The sequence below is a fragment of the Pipistrellus kuhlii genome, unplaced genomic scaffold, assembly GCF_014108245.1.
Source record: "Pipistrellus kuhlii isolate mPipKuh1 unplaced genomic scaffold, mPipKuh1.p scaffold_m20_p_70, whole genome shotgun sequence".
Classification (NCBI taxonomy): domain Eukaryota; kingdom Metazoa; phylum Chordata; class Mammalia; order Chiroptera; family Vespertilionidae; genus Pipistrellus; species Pipistrellus kuhlii.
In genome coordinates, this window is record NW_023425574.1 from 994,014 (window position 1) to 1,011,689 (window position 17,676).

Sequence of the window (17,676 nt, forward strand, 5' to 3'; positions counted from 1 at the left end):
CGCCCCCCGCCCCCCGCCCGCCGCCAAAGACGCCGCCGCCGCCGCCGCTCGGGCTGCAGAACAATAAAGCCAGCCTCCCGGAGCCCCCCGCCGGGGACCCCCGCCCGCCCGGCCGAGCCCGCGCCGCCCCGCCGCCCCCCGCGCCGCACTGCGCGCCGGGTCGCTGGCCGAGGTGCTGGCCGGGCCGGCGCTGGCCGCGGTGCTGAAGCTGCCGCCGCCGCCGCCGCCGCCGCGCTCTCCGGGCCCGGCGCCGCCGCCCCCGGGGGCATGGGGGGCCGCTGACTGAGCTCCGCCGCGGTGGCGGGGGGGAGGGGCCGGGGGCTGCGGAGCCGGGCCAGCCCTGCACCCACTCGCAGCCTCCGGGCCCGGGACGGAGCCGCTCCCCCCCTCCCACCCCCCAGCCCCCTCCCCCGCCTGTCCAGGGGCGGCACTGCGGGCTGGGAAGCCGGGACCAGAGGAGGGAAGGAGGGGAGGAAGGAAGGGAAGAAGGAAGAAGGAAGGAAGGACGGAAGGAAGAGGAGAGCGGAGAAAAGAGGGAGGGGAGGACGCCGAAGAGGATCCGGAGGAGCCGAGGAGGAGGAGGAAGCGCCGGGAGGCAGGAGGCCAGAGGAGGCCAGCGTGGAAACCCGGCCGCCCGCAGCGCCGCTGGATGGTGACGGGGCCTCGCCGCGGCCGCAGCCCCCCCACGCCCCGGCTCCGCTGGCCCGCAGCGCCGGAGTCCCGCAGAAACCATGCCCAGGTCCTTCCTGGTCAAGAAGGTCAAACTTGACACGTTCTCCTCCGCGGACCTCGAGAGCTCCTACGGGCGCGCCCGCGGCGACCTCGGCGCACGGCTGCAGGAGAAAGGTGGGCGCGGGACGCCAGCCTCCGCTTGGGGGGAGTGGGGGGCAGGGGCCCCCGGAGAGAGACCCTAGGGAAGGCCAGAGGGAGGTGGAGTGGATGGAGATGGGGGTTGGGGAGAAGCAAACGCAGAGACAGGCCCGAGCTGGCCTCAGGCCCAGCAGGGGCCCTGTCCATGCAGGAAAGAGGGTGGGGGGCCGGGGTCAGGGCCAGCAAGTGCCTGAAGGTGCACAATGACCCGCACCACTGCCCACGCCACATGGACCCCTGCTGACAGGATAGGACCTAGGGGTGCATGCAGACCCACACCCAGAGACCCAGGCCTGCTCAGTGCCCGCCTCTCTGCTTTGGCAACACCGCCAGAACGGCTTGCTAGGGCGAGCAAGGGAGTTCTGTGAGCTGCAGGGAGTGGGCATGGGGGTCTGGGGGGTCGGGGGGGGGGCTGCCCACCTGCCAGGGAGAAGGCACCACAGAGGCAGCATCGGCAGCTACTCCCTGCAGCCGGGGTCAGGAGGAAGGATGTGGGTGGGCGGGTGGTGGACAAGGGAGGCCCGGAGTGCTGGGAGCAGGGGGAGGCTCTTTGTGTGAGGGAGCCCAAGTTCAAGGACAACTGTTAGCATGTGGGTGGGCGAGGATGCTGGGGGTGCCAGCCACACGGGGTGGCAGAACCAGTGTGGCCTGCAGGAACATGAGCCCCTGTGTGTGCGCCCATGTGACTGCGTGTGGCCATGTGACTGTGCGTGTGTGTGTGTGTGTGTGTGTGTGTGTGCGTGTGTGACCCTGTGTGAGGGTGTACCTGCCTGTGTGCCCCTCCGAGGGACCCTGTGATTCTGGGCCACCGTGCACCCATGTGACGGGCTGCCCTGGCGGAGCTCATGTGGGTTGGGGGGAGGGTGGCTGCATGTGGGACCCGCATTAGTGGGTGATGTGTCCCAAGGCCAGGGGACCCCAGGGGTGATAGAGCCAGAGCTTGTGTGCGCTTGTGACTGAGGTTGTGAGCACCATCTTGTGCCTGAGAACTGCAGATTCCAGTATGAATGACACCCTGCCTGCAGCTTGTCCCCGAGGTGTCCCCTGCTGGACACCTGCCCGGCTGCTGGCCTGGCTCAGGGAGGCCTCCATAGGGGTTAGGCCTGGGGGGAGAGAGCCATGGGGAGCAAGGTAGGACCCCGGGGTGCAGGGCATGGAAGGGACTGTGGGGAGAAGCAGATGTAAGGAGGGGGGGTAGGGCTGGAGCCAGAGGGGTCACCACGGCTGGGGCCTGGGGCCTGGGGCGAAGAGAGGTGGTAGGAGTGCGGGCCGGAGGGCTGTGGGGTACCCGGCTCCCAGGCTTGTGGGGGGACTTAGGGGACAGGAGAGGGTGATTATCCAGGCTGGCTGCAGGCTCTGTCTCCTCCCCTCGCCGCCCCCCCCCCCCAAAGCCAATGGGAACCCCAGAGGCGGTGGTGACGGGGTCCCTGGGCCGGCAGCCCCGGCTTTGTGCGCTGCGGGTCTGCAGTGTGTTGCATAATCAGGGAAAACTGCTGAAGTGGGGAGAACCCGAGGGGGAGGGGCGGGACGGGAAGGAGGGCGAGGGAAGCACCGCCCCTCCCCCCTGACCTTGAGGCGTTGCGGAAAGGGGGGCCTCCCTCCTCCCCCGGCGAGGGTGGGGCCCGGGGTTGGCAGGGTGGGGCCCGGCCGGGCTCGGTCTCATCTCCTCTCCTCTCCTCTCTCCACCTCCGTCCTCCCGGTCCCCCGACCCTTGGACCCTTTCCCTTTGTCCTTCTCCTCGGACCCCGGTGTCTCCTCCACCGCCCCGCTGGTTCCTGTCCCGCCGTCCGCCCATCCGTCCGCCCCGGCCCGCAGGATACCTCAACGACTACGCGGGGCCCACCTCCGTCTACGATGGAGACGCCGAGGCGGCCTTGCTCAAGGGGCCGTCCCCGGAGCCCATGTACGCGGCGGCCGTGCGGGGAGAGCTGGGCCCGGCGGCCGCGGGCTCGGCGCCCCCGCCCACGCCGCGCCCGGAGCTGGCCACGGCCGCGGGCGGCTACATCAACGGCGACGCGGCCGTCAGCGAGGGCTACGCAGCCGACGCCTTCTTCATCACCGACGGCCGCTCGCGCCGCAAGGCAGCCGCCCCCGCCACGGCCTCGGCTCCGGCCTCCGACGGCTCCAGAGGCGGCGGGGCCGCGGCTGGGTCCCGCGCGGCGGGGTCCGGGTCCGGGTCCGGGTCCGGGTCCGGGGTCCGGGGCGGCGGCGCGCGCGGGGGGGCCGGCGCGGAGGCGCGCGCGGGCCCGGGGCCCGGCGCCGGCGGCTCGGGGGGCCGGCATGCCTGCGGCGAGTGCGGCAAGACGTACGCCACGTCCTCGAACCTGAGCCGCCACAAGCAGACGCACCGCAGCCTGGACAGCCAGCTGGCGCGGCGCTGCCCGACGTGCGGCAAGGTGTACGTGTCCATGCCGGCCATGGCCATGCACCTGCTCACGCACGACCTGCGCCACAAGTGCGGCGTGTGCGGCAAGGCCTTCTCGCGGCCCTGGCTGCTGCAGGGCCACATGCGCTCGCACACCGGCGAGAAGCCCTTCGGCTGCGCGCACTGCGGCAAGGCCTTCGCCGACCGCTCCAACCTGCGCGCGCACATGCAGACGCACTCGGCCTTCAAGCACTTCCAGTGCAAGCGCTGCAAGAAGAGCTTCGCGCTCAAGTCCTATCTCAACAAGCACTACGAGTCCGCCTGCTTCAAGGGCGGCCCCGCGGCCCCGGCCCCCGCCCCGGCCCCGGCCGCGCCGCCGCAGCTCAGCCCGGTGCAGGCTTAGGGCGGCGGCCGCGCCCCCGCCGGTCGGCCGGGTTGGCTCTCAGCAATACGGGCCCCCAGACGTGTCTCCGCCGGCGGCGGCGGCGCTCGGGTGGAGGGAGGGGCCGGAGGGCGGGCCCCTCCTCGCAGCAATAGGGGGAGGGGGCCCCCGCCTCGCCCGCCTGGGGCCTCGCCTGCCCCTTCAAGCAATAGGGTCCCGAGGGGAGACCCACCCCGAGCTCCCTCCCTTCCCCTCCAGGGTGCCCCAGGCTTTTCCCCAGCAATAGGGTCGAGGAGACCCAGAACCGAACCTCATCTTAGGTTTCTGAAGGCGGGGGGCGGGGCGAGGCAGGGAGCGCCCCTCCTCCCTCCTCTGGGCCCCGGATCGCGCCGCAGAGACTCAGGTCTTCCCAACCCCTTCCCGAGCCGTCCGGGGCCAAGCCCGCGGCCCAGGAGTCCAGGGAGCCGGCCCCTCCCCGGCAGCAGGCCCGGCGGGGGCGGGGGCTCAGCCTGCGAAGGCTCCCCGCCCCCCAGTCTCAGCTGAGCCCCGAGAGTGTGAGGCGCGCGGGGGGCCGGGAGGGAGGGAGGCGGACGGCGGCGCCCTCCCCCTCGGGTTCCTTCCGGGGCCTCAGTCCGAGCCGCTCCCTCACCCTCGCCTCGCATTCTCTGCCAAATCAGATTCTTCCAGCCCAGCCCCCCCCCCCCCCGGGCTCTGTCCTCCATACGAATATAATGACGCATATCGAATCGCATGGACTTCTCCGACCTCTCAGCCCCCCGCCCCCGCCCCCCGTCCTGCCCCGGGGCCCCCCTCCCTCGTCCCCGGGGCCCAGCAGGCAGGCCCGGGCGGCCCTCCACACACCTCTCTGTATTCGCTTTGCGGGTAAAGCCCCCTGGGGGTGCGGATGCGTCGGGTTTTTCTTTTCTGTATTTTAACGTTTTATTTATGAACGGATTGCACTCGGGTCAGGGAAGGGGCGCCGAGGCGCATCCTTTCCCGTCGACGCCCGGGGCTCGGGATGCCCAGGACCGCGCTCCCCGCCCACGGGCTCCGCCTCCTGGGAGCCGTAGGCCCCGCCCCCGAGCCGCAGGCCCCGCCCCACTCGGTTGCCAACTTCTCGCCCGTCTATGCCAAAGCCTCGGCGGCGGCGACTCCGCCCCAAGGGCCCTCCCCATTGGCCGCCGCCGTTGTGACGTCACTGCATGCAGCCCCAGCCCTCCTCCCGTCCCTTCCCGGGGCTGCCCGCTCCCTCCTCCTCTTAGCTAGTCCGATGCCGATATAGAGCAATAATGCGCACTGCATGCGAAGCTGCCGCCGCCTCTAGTGACTGAGAATCAGGTATCCCCGCCCCGCTGCCCCCTAGGCCCCTAGATCAGGGATGCTGCGCGGGGCCGGCCGCGCAGCCTTTGTCCCCCCCTTCCCCGCCCCGCCCCCCCACGGCAGGACCCGGCGGTGTGACGGTGTCAGGGGGTGGCCCCAGGACCCCTCCTTTAGTTGTTGATCACCCACTGAGTGTGCATTGGGTACCTCCCTCCTAGGCGTCAGGCCCACTGCTGAGTCTGCCAGGGCCTGGGCGGCCTGCGGGGGTTGCCTATTGGTGGCGGGGCCCAGCGCCCTTGGGTGTGCCAGGGACGGTGGCAGAGGCGAAGAGAGAGGCCAGATCCCTAAACCCAAACCCGCACCCCATCTTCCCACCCCGGGCCAGTGCTGGGCGTAGTCGGTCTCTGCCTCTGACTTGGGCCTGATGCGGGACAAACACCTCGACCCCAGGATTCCATGCCCTGGCTCTGCCGCCGGCTCAGCCCGTGGGGACAGGTCCCCAGGCCAAGTGGAAAGGTGCAGGCTGGCGGCCGGCCTTTGGTCAGCCCCATCCCCCAGGGCCCCAGCCCCGCGGCCGCTCAGCTGCCTCCTCTGCAGGCAGGGCCCACACCCCCAACCCCTACATCCCAGGTCGATGCCCACACAGCTCCCAAGCGGGGGCCTGCCCGCCTGTGCCGGGCACACCCGCATGCACACGCACACACAGGCACCCACCTCCCCCACGCCTGTCTGCCTACCGAGGGAGAAGGCCGGAGGGCAGCGGGCCGGCCAGGGCCTCCTGCTTCTCCCCACCCCACCCCCCACCCCGCCGTGGAAAGCCATGGGCCCCCTCCTGCCCCCATAACTAAGCAGCACAATAACCGACTTAGCGAATTCAGGTAGAAGGAACGTTTAGGTAGCACCTATTTTGTACTGATTCTACAGCAGGGCCCGAGATGCGGGGGCCCTCGGGTGGGGGCTGCGGCCGCCGGCCCGCCCCGCCTCCACCCCCGCCTGCGCCCCGCCGCCTTGTACATATACTCCCACCCGGAACAGGCCGGGATTTTTATTCGGGCCGCGCCCCTCTTCCGCCCCCGTTTGGGGCCGGGCCGGCCGGACAGACGGACGGACGGACAGACCTCCTTCCTAAGCACAATAGCACCAGCTCCCCGGAGCGCCGCACCTCCACGAGGAGAATAAACGCCACTCTTGATAGAACTCGGAGTGTCGGCTGGTGTGTCGGGGCTGGACCCGCACTGCAGGGGTTGCTGGCCGGGTCGCTGGGGTGGGGGGCGCAGGATGGACAGGCCCAGGTAGGGGCACCCTGCTGCCCTTGGCTCAGGTGCATTCCACGTCCATGTCCCCTTCTGCAAGAGCGTCTTTACACGACCCAGGGGCACCCCTCCCCCCCAAAAGCAAAGCAATTTCCGCCCCCCCCCCCCAAGGTAAACCTCCTCTCTGCAGGAGTTGCAGGAGCTCCAACCTCCTGCGTGAAGCCAGGCCCAGCTCAGGGCGGTTCTGGAATGGCCGGTTCTGGAATCGCCGAGTGGTCCAGCAGGGCCCGGAGTCCCGAGGGACGCCAGAGGTGCCCCCACTCTCCCTGGGGGCTCCTGCTGCCCTGGCAAGCGCTCTTGATGCCGGTGGAGGAAAGTGGAATTGACGAGGGTGCTGTGAGGTCTGATCCCTCCTGCAGCCTGATCCCCACATCCTGACCCTCCCACCCAGGGGACAGGTTCCCCATCTGAGGAGGCCTCCATGGTCCTGGGGAGGAGGTGCCCAGGGTCCGAGAGGCTTCCACAAGCACCCACAGCCCCCTCAGCCTGGAGAGGATGAGTCCCAGCTGAAGAGGTGAGGGTGGGGCTGTGCAGGGTGGGGACAGCCTGGGGACACAGACACACACCAGTGACACTTAGACAGGCAGGTACGAGCTGAGGCTCGAGGTGAGACCCGGTCAGCCCACACTGGCAGGAGAGAGGCCCACCCAGACTCCCTTGGTGGACAGTAGGGAGTCTGACCTGCAGCAGGGTGGGGCTTATGTGGGCCCCGCTCCCCCTCAGAGCCGAGGTTCCTCCTTATAGGTGCGTTCAGTCTGTGCCTTCCCCCTGGCCCCTGGCCCTCAGCTCCAGTGTGGGAACCTTGGCTTCCCCCTTCCCCTGCATCGCCCCCTTCACCCCCGCCCCCCTCCTTTCTGGTCACATCACTTGTGTCCCCATTTGCCAGCCGAGCACTTGCAGCTGGGATGTGGACATAGTTATTAGGCCTCCAACACGATCCTTCACTTTAAAAAAAATATATATTTTTTATTAATTTCAAAGAGGAAGGGAGAGAGAGAGAGAGAGAGGGAGGGAGAGAGAGAGAAATATAAATGATGAGCCCTAGCCAGTTTTGCTCAGTGGATAGAGCATTAGCCTGCAGACTGAAGGGTCCCTCGTTCGACACCTGGTCAGGGCACATGCCCAAGTTGCAGACTGGATCCCCAGTGGGGGGTGTGCAGGAGGCAGCCCATTAGTGGTTCTCATTACAGATGTTTCTATCTTTCCCTTTCCCTTTTTCTCTGAAATCAATAAAAATATATTTTAAAAAAAGTTAAAAAAAAACAACAAAAAATACCTGCCAGTTAGGGATGCCAGGCTGGCATCAGCCCCAGAATGTCCAGCGGCAGCAAGAAAGTGTTACCAGTGGCCCTGGGCGCCGCTGTAGAGGTGGTGGTGCAGAGGCCCAGAGGAGAGGCCACCGACTCAGGCTGAGCCTGCTACAGGTGTGTTTTAGGTAAATCAGGCCTGAGTCCCCAGTAAGCCCAAAACCCTGAGGTCCAGATAGAATGCTCGCAGCCCAGTCCCGTGAGAGATGCCGGTTAAGCCAAGGTGGGACGCAGACGTGCCTGCCCGCAGGCCGCTTGTTGTGGTTGTCATGGTGGCTTGGCTTCATTTGAGCACGGGGTGGGGGGGGGTGGTGGCAGACTCTACAAAGACACAGAAGGCCCGGGTCCCGGAGGTTTGGCATCCCCTGGCTAACCTGTCTGGGTGGGGACCGCCTGGGACGTCTGCGGACGCGGGCGGGAGGGAGGCTGGTTGGAGGGGCGTGCCTAATCCGGCTGTCAGCACGGTCTCCGGATCCCAGCCGGGTCCTGGGGCTGGGCGGTCGTCCCAGGGACGCGGGACCTGGGACTTTCTCCCGCTCCATTCTCTGGCCCGGCGCCTGTCTGACAACCGACGCCGAGGAGAAGCTGGTGCCCGCGGTGAGAACCACAGTCGATCTCCGCAAGGTGCGCTTGACCCGCTGGGGAGGGTGGGGGGCCGAGGCGAGCTCCCACAGACAGGGCTCCGATCGGCGGCCGGTCGGTGACGCCCCGTGGGTTTCATAACTGACCTCCATCCCTCACCCCGCGCCTGTTTTTGCGGAGTGGGCCATGGGGCAGGCCAACGGCCAGGGCAGGCGCACCGCTGCCAGCAAGGTCCTCCGGTCGATTGCGCGCGGGGAAACTACAACTCCCAGGGTGCCCCGCCACGAGCGACCACGATTCCCAGAGCGCCCCGCGCGCCCGCGGACTACAAATGGGTGCGCGCCGAGCCCGCCCGCCAGTGAGCGGCTCTCGGAGCGACCCGGCGGCGACCCGGCGCGGGCAGGCCTGGCGGGCGCGCGCTGATTGGCGGCTCGGGCGGCGCGTGGGCTACGGCGGCCGGCAGGGGGCGGCGGCGGCGGCCGTTGGCCTTGGGTCCAGAGGCGGGGCCGCGGGCCTCGGGCGCGGAGAGCCCGGCGCGCTAGGACTCGGCCGCGGCGAGGTGCGTGCGGCTGGATCATGAGCGACCGCGGCGGCGCAGGCGGCTCCCGGCGCCGGAGGACGGGGTCGCGGACCTCGGGCCAGGGCGGCGGTGGCGGCGGCCCAGCGGCAGCGGAAGAAGTGCGGGACGTGGGCGCCTCGGGGGACGCGCCGGCCTCGGCCCCGGAGAAGGACAAGGACCGAGACGCCAATGGGGGCAGCGGCTCCTGGGACCTTAGGTGAGCGGTGCCACTGACTCATGTGACCTTTGACCCCTGACCCAGGCCCCTGCGACCCTTCCTGTCCCTTGGGCCATACCGCAGCAGCCAGGGATGCCCTTGGGGCTCCCCCAGGGAAACTGAGGCCGAGGGGTGCAGGGCGCCCGCCGAGGTCACGCAGGCGGGGCGCGAGGGGAGCCGGCCGCAGCCCCCGCTGGCAGCCCCTCCTCCGTCTCATCCTCAGGTGGGATCGGAGCCGCCGGCTGGGGCGGGCGGGCTGGTCCCAGCCGGGCACAGCTCTCCTCCGTCTGGACCGAGATGGTCGGATCCGGGGATTGTGATGCCTTCGGGGTGGGGGAGCGGGCCCGCTGGGGAGGCGAGCAGGAGAGCGGCTGCTGAGGACAGAGGGGGCGGGCGCAGTGAGTGGCTGTCCCTTCCTCTCCTGGCGCTCTCATCCCTCACCCGGCGCCCGGCCGGCCCGGGCCCTGCTTGGTGCCAGCACGAGTGCTTGCTGTGGGGACAGAGCTGGGCCTTGGTGGGGAACAGGAGAGGGTTTGAGAGGGCGCACCTCCAGGCGAAGGACTGGGAGGAAGGGATGGAGGAGCGAGGCGAGGCCGAGGGGAGCCGCATGCCACCACACTCTGGGCTCTGGCTCCGGAGCAGCTGAGGACTAGAGGTTATGGAGGAGGAAGTGGGCGGCCAGGATTTGCTCAGTAAACAAGGACTGAGGCTTTCCTCCCGGGGCGCCCTGGGGCAGCTGGGGTGTGGGCACTGTCCTTGCCCTTGGGGTGCTCACAGTCCACCTGGGCGATAAGGTAATCTCCACGGCGCAGTGTGAGCAAAGGTCAGACACGAAGTTCAAGAAGGCTCGCCCTGAGGGTGTCTCTAGGAGAGGGATGCTTTCTTGGGGGGGGGGTGCTGCTGAGGGAGGCTGCAAAGAATGGGGGTTCTTGAGGGCCCTCTGCTAGCTCCCCAAGTCACTACACGGGCCAGAACCGGTCCTGTGCCTTTGCTGGCTGGGCGGAGGGGACCCTGTCTGCCCACCTTGGGGGCTGGACCCCTGGACGGGGAGGGGTGGGGCTGAGCCTGCCTGGCTCTGGCTGTCTTCCTAGATTGGCCTCTGGCCCTCGGCCTCCACCTGCCTGCTGTGTGCCTGTCCTCTCCCCTTCCTGCCCCCCCCCCCCCTTCCTGCTCACCTGCCGGCCAGGCTCCTGTGTGAGCTCATTTCTTCCAACCCATGGCCAGGGTGTGGCTGTGGGCAGGAAGGAGAGGGCACCTCCTTCTGCCCTGCCTGGCTCAGTCCTTCCCAGGCTCCACACAATCCCTCAGCAGGCTCCCCAGCGGGCTTTCCCTGGGGTGTCCCCTGCCTCTCCCCTCCCAGAGGGTCCGAGGCTATGGGAGCTCCCTCAGCCCTCAGGCCTGGCCAGAGGCGGGGGGAGTGCTGAGGAGCTGGCAGCCGGGGGTGAGCTGGCACTCTGCTCCCCTTTGCTCTGCTTGGCCCACGAACTGGGCCACGTGGCCCCAGGCGTGGCTCACACCAGGGGCTGTGCCTGTGGGCCAGCTTCAACCCTTGTGGGGCCTCAGTTTCCCTGTGCCCAGCCCCGTGCCAATGTGCGGGCTGAGTGAGGTGACATTGTTAGAAGGGCCCCGCTGGCTGGGTGGGCCGGGGGCATGGGTGTGGGTGCTGCAGGGCTGAGGCTGGGAAGCCCCTGCAGGAGGGGAGAGGGTGAGTCTGACGTGGGGGCAGAGCCTGTCCCGTGCCAGCATGCCTGTTGGTTGTCTGGCTCTGCTGCTTTCTCCCCGGGCTGGGGCCTCTGCCCTGGGGTTGAGGATGGCCAGAAAGCAGGTGGAGGGCGCTAGGTCGGGCTGGGCTGCTTGGGGGGGTCTGAAAAGGTTCTATGACGTCACTTTGTGTCAGGTTGGAAAAGACACCCCCCCCCCCCCCCCCCCGTTTTCATCTTAGAGACTGATTCAGATAAAGCCAGCACAGTCTTGGTGGCCCAAAGGGGGCAGGGGTCACGGTGTTGTGAAAGGCCTGTGGGTGTGCCGGGCTGGCACCGCAGGAGGCGGCTTGGGGCTGGTTCCAGTGGAAGCCAATGGGCTTGGGCTTGGGGGAGGGCGTCTGGGACAGGCTCAGACCCTCCCCTCCGGGAGCTGGGCCTCGGACCTCTACCTGCCTCGCAGAAAGGCAGGTGCAGGGCCTCCGGGGAAGAGGGCCTTGGGTAGAGATCACAGGAGGCACCCAGGAGGTGACGCCAGGCCAGGGAGAGGCAGGTGGGCCAGGCAGATCTGGGAGGCAGGAGTGCGTGTCCCTGCTGCCTGGCTGGAGAACGCGGAGCAGCAGCATCTTGGCTTCTTGGTCCCTCGTCTCCCCTCTGAGTGCGGACCCCAGCCACAGCCAGGCTGGCCCCTGACCACAGCCACAGCCAGGCTGGCCCCCGACCCCAGCCACAGCCACAGCCAGGCTGGCCCTGACCCCAGCCAGGCTGGCCGCTGAGGCAGGCCTGCTTCCCCATCCGTACCTCTCAGGCAGATGTGTCTGCAGGAGGGAAGGGAGGCCCTGGCTTCACCTGTTTCAAAACTGGAGGCCTTGCTCAATGTTCGTGGGGCTTCCTGCTGGCGAGGTGCTGGGTGAGCCCCACAGCCTTTCCCCTCCCCCACCTCCGAGGACCAGGCAGGGACGTGAGGGTCCACAGCCTGAGCACCGGGGGGAGAGCCCTGCCTGCTTCCATGGGAAACCCCAGTCACCAGGTGTCCGCCCGGTGGGCTCCTCAGCCCCCAGCCCAGCAGGAACACAGCGCTGCCTGTGGCCGGAGGCGCACTGCTCCCCGAAGGTCCCACCAACTGGGTGCTCAGCTGGTCCTGGCCAATGGTGTAGGCCAATGTGGGGGCTGCTTGAGGGGCGTCCCTTCCGCTCCCTGGTAGGTGGGAAGGGCCAGCACCACTCCATAGTAGGTGGGTGGCGGCAGCTAGAGGCCTCTGCAGACGAGGCTGAGGCCTGGCCTGGATGCTCCTGCCCCCGGGGCCCTGGGTTGGGCAGGCCCCTGCCTGGCTCCCCTCAGACTGTCGGGAGGGTTGGCGAGGGGAGAGGACACAGCTGCTGGGAGGGATGAATTGCCCAGTGTGAAGAACTGATTTTGGCTGCCCCGGGCTGGGAGGGGTGGGCAGCTGTGGCCCTGCCCGAGGTTCTCACTGCCTTCTGCCTGTCAGGTGCCACCGCCTGCAGGATTCTTTGTTCAGCTCGGACAGTGGCTTCAGCAACTACCGTGGCATCCTGAATTGGTGTGTGGTGATGCTGGTGAGTGGCTGGTGGGTATGTGTGGGAGGCTTCTATGCTGTGAGCTGTGGCTTGAGGGGCACCGAGGAGCAGAGAGGAGGGGACAGGGGGGTGGCTGGCCCTGGGCTGATGGCTGTGGGGTTGAGGATGGGGTGTTCTGTGCATGTGGGGCTCCCTTGGCAGCTCGTGTGAGTGGTTTTGGGGCCCCAGAAGAATCCCTCTGCTCCTGAATGGCCCTCGTGGGTATGGAGCCCTGGCTGGCCTGGCCTGGGGCAAACGGGTGCGAAGATGGCTTTTGGGCTCAGCACAGCCATCAGCCACTGCCCTGCAGGCCGCCCCTCTCCCTCAGCCTGGGTCGTAGGTGCTCCGGGAGCACTCCGCTAACACACCTGTGGCCTGGCCGAGGCCCTGCCGTTGGGCCCTTCCTGCTGGCACCTTGTGGGGTGGGACCAGCAGTCCTGGCCCAGGAGCAGCTGGAGTCCAGGGTCAATGGGTGGCATGAGGGTGGGGCTGGAACAAGGGTCTGTCTGGGCCCAGCCCCATCCACTCTGGCTGATATGGCCCCCGGCCTTCAACCCCAGCCTACGGCACACACCTGCCCCAAGGCTCCTGGCTGCCACATGGAGGCCCCAGGCACACTACACCCTCCCTGCGCAGTCCTAGGAGGCGCCCTGGGAGCTGTGGGCACACTGCCTGGTGGGTGAGAGGCTGGTGGGATGAGGTCCTTGTCCGCTGGAGCCATTGGAGGTCTGGGCTGGCTGGCAGAGGCTTGGCAGCGGGCAGCACTGCTCTGCTCACCCGGCCTGCCTGGCCCTTGGCGCAGCCCACAGCCTTTCCCCTGCTTCTGGAGCCTCTGCCGGGCCCACCGCAGACTGCGGCTCAGCTGTGCGTGCCCGCCTCTCTTGCAGATCTTGAGCAATGCACGGTTGTTTTTGGAGAACCTCATCAAGTGAGTTCTTCCCCAGGGCCCCGGCTCCACCCCCGAGGCCCAGCCGCAATCACTGCCAACTCGGCCCCCCTTACCTGCTCGGGCCTTCATCTCCCCAACCCTCAGGTACGGCATTCTGGTGGACCCCATCCAGGTGGTGTCTCTGTTCCTAAAGGACCCCTACAGCTGGCCCGCCCTGTGCCTGATTATTGGTGAGCTGGGCACTGAGGAGGGTCTTGGGTGGGGAGGGCTTCCTGGGCCTGAGCCGCCCTGTGCTCTTCTGTCCTCAGTGGCCAATGCCTTTGCTGTGGCCGCCTTCCACGTGGAGAAGCGCCTGGCGGTGGTAAGCAGGGCCTGCATGCTGCTGCCCGGCCAGAGGTCCCCTCCTCACAGGCCTGGACCACCCTCCCCACTATGTGTGGCTCTCCTGGGAGGAGCTGCACCCTCGGCCTGGCAGCTCCCCAGGGAGACCCTGGGCAGGGAGTAGGCCCTGGCTCAGTGCTGCCCCCTCCCCAGGGTGCCCTGACGGAGCAGGCGGGGCTGCTGCTGCACACGCTCAACCTGGTCACCATCCTCTGCTTCCCAGCGTCCGTGGCCTTCCTGCTGGAGTCCATCACTCCAGGTGCCCCCATCTCACCTGCCCCATCCCAGCCAGTTGTGGGGGGACCCCGGGGGAGACGCAGGCCAGCCTCAGGGGCTGCCCTGGCCGCGGCTCTCCTGTGGGTGGTGGGAGGCCTCGGCCTGAGCCTGCCTTTCCTGCAGTGGGCTCCGTGCTGGCCCTGATGACCTACACCATCCTCTTCCTGAAGCTGTTCTCCTACCAGCATGTCAACCTGTGGTGCCGAGAGCACAGGGCTAGTGCCAAGGCCAAGGCTGGTGAGGCTGGGAGGCTGGCTGCCGGGCGGGCGGGCCTGGGCAGCAGCAGGGCCTCACCTTCGCATCCTCTCCCTCCCTCGCCGCCTCCAGCTTCTACCGGGAAGAAGGCCAACGGCGGGACCAACGGCGGGGCGGCCCAACCCCCCGGCACTGTGAGCTACCCCGACAACCTGACCTACGGAGGTGGGGGCTGCAGCTGGCCTGGGGCGGGCAGGGGTGGGTCCACAGGCGGGCCCTGTGCCAGCTCTGCCCTCCCGTTCCAGATCTGTACTACTTCCTCTTTGCCCCCACGCTGTGTTACGAACTCAACTTTCCCCGCTCCCCCCGCATCCGAAAGCGCTTCCTGCTGCGGAGGCTCCTGGAGATGGTGAGGCTGGGGCTGCGGGGGCTGGGGGGCTACGGGAGCTGGGGCTGCGGGGGCTGGGGGACTGCGGGGGCTGGGGGGCTACGGGAGCTGGGGCTGCGGGGGCTGGGGGACTGCGGGGGCTGGGGGGCTGCGGGGGCTGGGGCTGGGGGGCTGGGGCTGCGGGGGCTGGGGGGCTGCGGGGGCTACGGGGGCTACGGGGGGGCTGGGGCTGGGGGGCTGCGGGGGCTACGGGGGGGCTGGGGCTGGGGGGCTGCGGGGGCTACGGGGGCTACGGGGGGGCTGGGGCTGCGGGGGCTGGGGCTGCGGGGGCTGGGGGGCTACGGGGGGGCTGGGGGGCTGCGGGGGCTACGGGGGCTACGGGGGGGCTGGGGCTGGGGGGCTGCGGGGGCTGCGGGGCTGCGGGGGCTGGGGGGCTACGGGGGGGCTGGGGCTGGGGGGCTGAGGGGCTGCGGCTGCGGGGGCTGGGGGGCTACGGGGGCTGGGGGGCTACGGGGGCTGGGGCTGGGGGGCTGGGGCTGCGGGGGCTGGGGGGCTACGGGGGCTGGGGCTGGGGGGCTGGGGCTGCGGGGGCTGGGGCTGGGGGGCTGGGGCTGCGGGGGCTGCGGGGGCTGGGGCTGGGGCTGCGGGGGCTGCGGGGGCTGGGGGGCTGCGGGGGCTGGGGGGCTGCAGGGGCTGCGGGGGCTGGGGCTGGGGGGCTGGGGCTGCAGGGGCTGCGGCTGCGGGGGCTGGGGGGTTGCGGGGGCTGGGGCTGCGGGGCTGCGGGGGCTGGGGCTGGGGGGCTGGGGCTGCGGGGGCTGAGGGGCTGCGGGGCTGCGGGGGCTGTGGGGGCTGAGGGGCTGCGGGGGCTGGGGGGGCTGGGGCTGCGGGGGCTGAGGGGCTGCGGGGGCTGGGGGGCTGGGGCTGCGGGGGCTGCGAGGGCTGGGGCTGCAGGGGCTGGGGCTGCGGGGGTTGCGGGGGCTGGGGCTGCGGGGGCTGGGGGGGCTGCAGGGGCTGCGGGGGCTGGGGCTGCGGCTGCGGGGGCTGCGGGGGCTGGGGGGCTGCGGGGGCTGGGGGGCTGCAGGGGCTGGGGGGCTGCGGGGGCTGGGGCTACGGGAGCTGGGGGGCTGGGGCTGGGGGGCTGGGGCTGCGGGGGCTGGGGGGCTGCGGGGGCTGCGGGGGCTGGGGGGCTGCAGGGGCTGCGGGGGCTACCGGAGCTGGGGGGCTGGGGGGCTGCGGGGGCTGGGGGGCTGCGGGGGCTGGGGGGCTACGGGGGCTGGGGCTGGGGGGCTGGGGCTGCGGGGGCTGGGGGGCTGCGGGGGCTGCGGGGGCTGGGGGGCTGCGGGGGCTGGGGGGCTACGGGAGCTGGGGGGCTGGGGGACTGCGGCTGCGGGGGCTGCGGGGGCTGCGGGGGCTACGGGGGCTGGGGGGCTGCAGGGGCTGCGGGGGCTACGGGGGCTGGGGCTACGGGAGCTGGGGGGCTGGGGCTGGGGGGCTGGGGCTGCGGGGGCTGGGGGGCTGCGGGGGCTGCGGGGGCTGGGGGGCTGCAGGGGCTGCGGGGGCTACGGGAGCTGGGGGGCTGGGGCTGGGGGGCGGGGGCTGGGGGGCTGCAGGGGCTGCGGGGGCTACGGGAGCTGGGGGGCTGGGGGGCTGGGGGCTGCGGGGGCTGGGGGGCTGCGGGGGCTGGGGCTACGGGGCTGGGGCTGGGGGGCTGGGGCTGCGGGGGCTGGGGGCTGGGGGCTGCGGGGGCTGGGGGGCTACGGGAGCTGGGGGACTGCGGGGGCTGCGGGGGCTGGGGGGCTGCGGGGGCTGGGGGGCTGCAGGGGCTGCGGGGGCTGGGGGGCTATGGGGGCTGGGGGCTGGGGGGCTGCGGGGGCTGGGGGGGCTGCAGGGGCTGCGGGGGCTGGGGGGCTGCAGGGGCTGCGGGGGCTGGGGCTGCGGCTGCGGGGGCTGGGGGGCTGTGGGGGCTGTGAGGCTCCAGGGCTGGGCTCAGTTTGCTGCTCTGCTTCCTCCCCAGCTGTTCTTCACCCAGCTCCAGGTGGGGCTGATCCAGCAGGTATGGCGAGGACGGGTGGGGGGCAGGGGGCCGCCTGGTGCTCTGGGGGAGCTGATGTGTGCTCTCCTTTGCAGTGGATGGTCCCCACCATCCAGAACTCCATGAAGCCCTTCAAGGTGAGTGCCAGGCTCCCCGTGGCGGGAGGGGTGTGGCCTGGGAGCCCGCTGAGCCTTGTTCCCGCAGGACATGGACTACTCCCGCATCATCGAGCGCCTCCTGAAGCTGGCGGTGAGCAGGCTGAGGCTGGGCCTGGGCGGGCCTGAGGGGTGGGGGTGCTGGACCCTGACACCACCTCTCCCCCAGGTCCCCAACCACCTCATCTGGCTCATCTTCTTCTACTGGCTCTTCCACTCCTGCCTGAACGCCGTGGCCGAGCTCATGCAGTTTGGGGACCGCGAGTTCTACCGGGACTGGTGGTGGGTGACCTCAGTGGGGGCGGGCTGGGCTGGTCATGGCGCCCTCTGATCACCGTCTCTTCCCCCAGGAACTCTGAGTCCGTCACCTACTTCTGGCAGAACTGGAACATCCCTGTGCACAAGTGGTGTCTCAGGTGAGTGTGTGGTGGGTGGTGGCAGGTCCGTGAGTGGCCCTGGGCGCCTGCCCACGGCCTCCTTCTCCACAGACACTTCTACAAGCCGATGGTCCGGCGTGGCTACAGCAAGTGGGTTGCCAGGACTGGGGTGTTCCTGGCCTCAGCCTTCTTCCACGAGGTCAGTGCTTTGTGGGCACCCTGCCTGGGGCCCGGAGCTGGGGTGCCGTGGCCCCGAGGAGCCAGCTGACAGCCTCCCCCCTCCCCCCAGTATCTGGTGAGCATCCCTCTGCGCATGTTCCGTCTCTGGGCTTTCACCGGCATGATGGCTCAGGTGAGTGCTGGGGCCTCCTCGCCTGCCCTCGGTGCCCGGGGCAGCCAGCCCGTGGTCACCACGGCGGCTGACGCATGCCCTCATCCCCAGCTCCCGCTGGCCTGGATAGTGAGCCGGTTCTTCCGTGGCAACTACGGCAACGCAGCCGTGTGGCTGTCGCTCATCATCGGGCAGCCCGTGGCGGTGCTCATGTACGTCCATGACTACTACGTGCTTCACCACGAGGCCCTGGCGGCAGAGGCCTGAGCTGCTGCCCACACTCCTCACTGCCACCTCGCCTGCCTCACTGCCCATGGCCTCCCCCTGGCCCTGGGAGGCCTCTCTGCCCCTATGGGGCTCCTGCCCTCGGGAACGGGAGCAGCAGCACAGGCCAGTGCCTCAAGGGCCTGTGCTGACCCTCCCCAGGGTCTGAGGGTGTCAATAAAGTACTGTCCAGCGT

General features: G+C 69.8%; 2 protein-coding genes across 3 annotated transcripts; both read left to right on the forward strand.

Moving 5' to 3' along the window:
• The first annotated feature begins 143 nt into the window (after nucleotides 1–143).
• Nucleotides 144–6,134, forward strand: SCRT1 (scratch family transcriptional repressor 1). The gene is made up of 2 exons (XM_036422613.2): nucleotides 144–846; nucleotides 2,686–6,134. Exons 1-2 carry the CDS (start codon nucleotides 732–734, stop codon nucleotides 3,636–3,638), a joined length of 1,068 nt encoding a protein of 355 aa, XP_036278506.1. The 5' UTR covers nucleotides 144–731; the 3' UTR covers nucleotides 3,639–6,134.
• A 2,387-nt stretch (nucleotides 6,135–8,521) lies between these two features.
• On the forward strand, nucleotides 8,522–17,676 carry DGAT1 (diacylglycerol O-acyltransferase 1). 2 transcript variants are annotated; one of them, XM_036422599.2, is made up of 17 exons: nucleotides 8,526–8,915; nucleotides 12,105–12,192; nucleotides 13,080–13,120; nucleotides 13,226–13,311; nucleotides 13,390–13,442; nucleotides 13,616–13,721; nucleotides 13,862–13,975; nucleotides 14,066–14,158; nucleotides 14,239–14,342; nucleotides 16,336–16,374; nucleotides 16,449–16,490; nucleotides 16,558–16,602; nucleotides 16,678–16,790; nucleotides 16,859–16,924; nucleotides 16,997–17,084; nucleotides 17,175–17,237; nucleotides 17,328–17,676. In XM_036422599.2, exons 1-17 carry the CDS (start codon nucleotides 8,716–8,718, stop codon nucleotides 17,481–17,483), a joined length of 1,497 nt encoding a protein of 498 aa, XP_036278492.1. In that variant the 5' UTR covers nucleotides 8,526–8,715; the 3' UTR covers nucleotides 17,484–17,676. The 2 variants fall into 2 exon arrangements, 1 of the variants encoding a protein (XP_036278492.1); XR_004985320.2 differs by lacking the exons at nucleotides 17,175–17,237; nucleotides 17,328–17,676 and having other exon boundaries at nucleotides 8,522–8,915; nucleotides 14,239–14,383; nucleotides 16,304–16,374; nucleotides 16,997–17,080.

Bases quoted from the DNA above. Each gene is read 5' to 3' on its own strand.
- SCRT1 (XM_036422613.2), top strand. From the start codon at position 732: ATGCCCAGGTCCTTCCTGGTCAAGAAGGTCAAACTTGACACGTTCTCC. The intron at 847-2,685 runs GTGGGCGCGGGA...CCCGGCCCGCAG, and splicing joins CGCACGGCTGCAGGAGAAAG to GATACCTCAACGACTACGCG.
- DGAT1 (XM_036422599.2), top strand. From the start codon at position 8,716: ATGAGCGACCGCGGCGGCGCAGGCGGCTCCCGGCGCCGGAGGACGGGG. The intron at 13,121-13,225 runs GTGAGTTCTTCC...CCCAACCCTCAG, and splicing joins TTTTTGGAGAACCTCATCAA to GTACGGCATTCTGGTGGACC. The intron at 16,491-16,557 runs GTGAGTGCCAGG...TTGTTCCCGCAG, and splicing joins ACTCCATGAAGCCCTTCAAG to GACATGGACTACTCCCGCAT.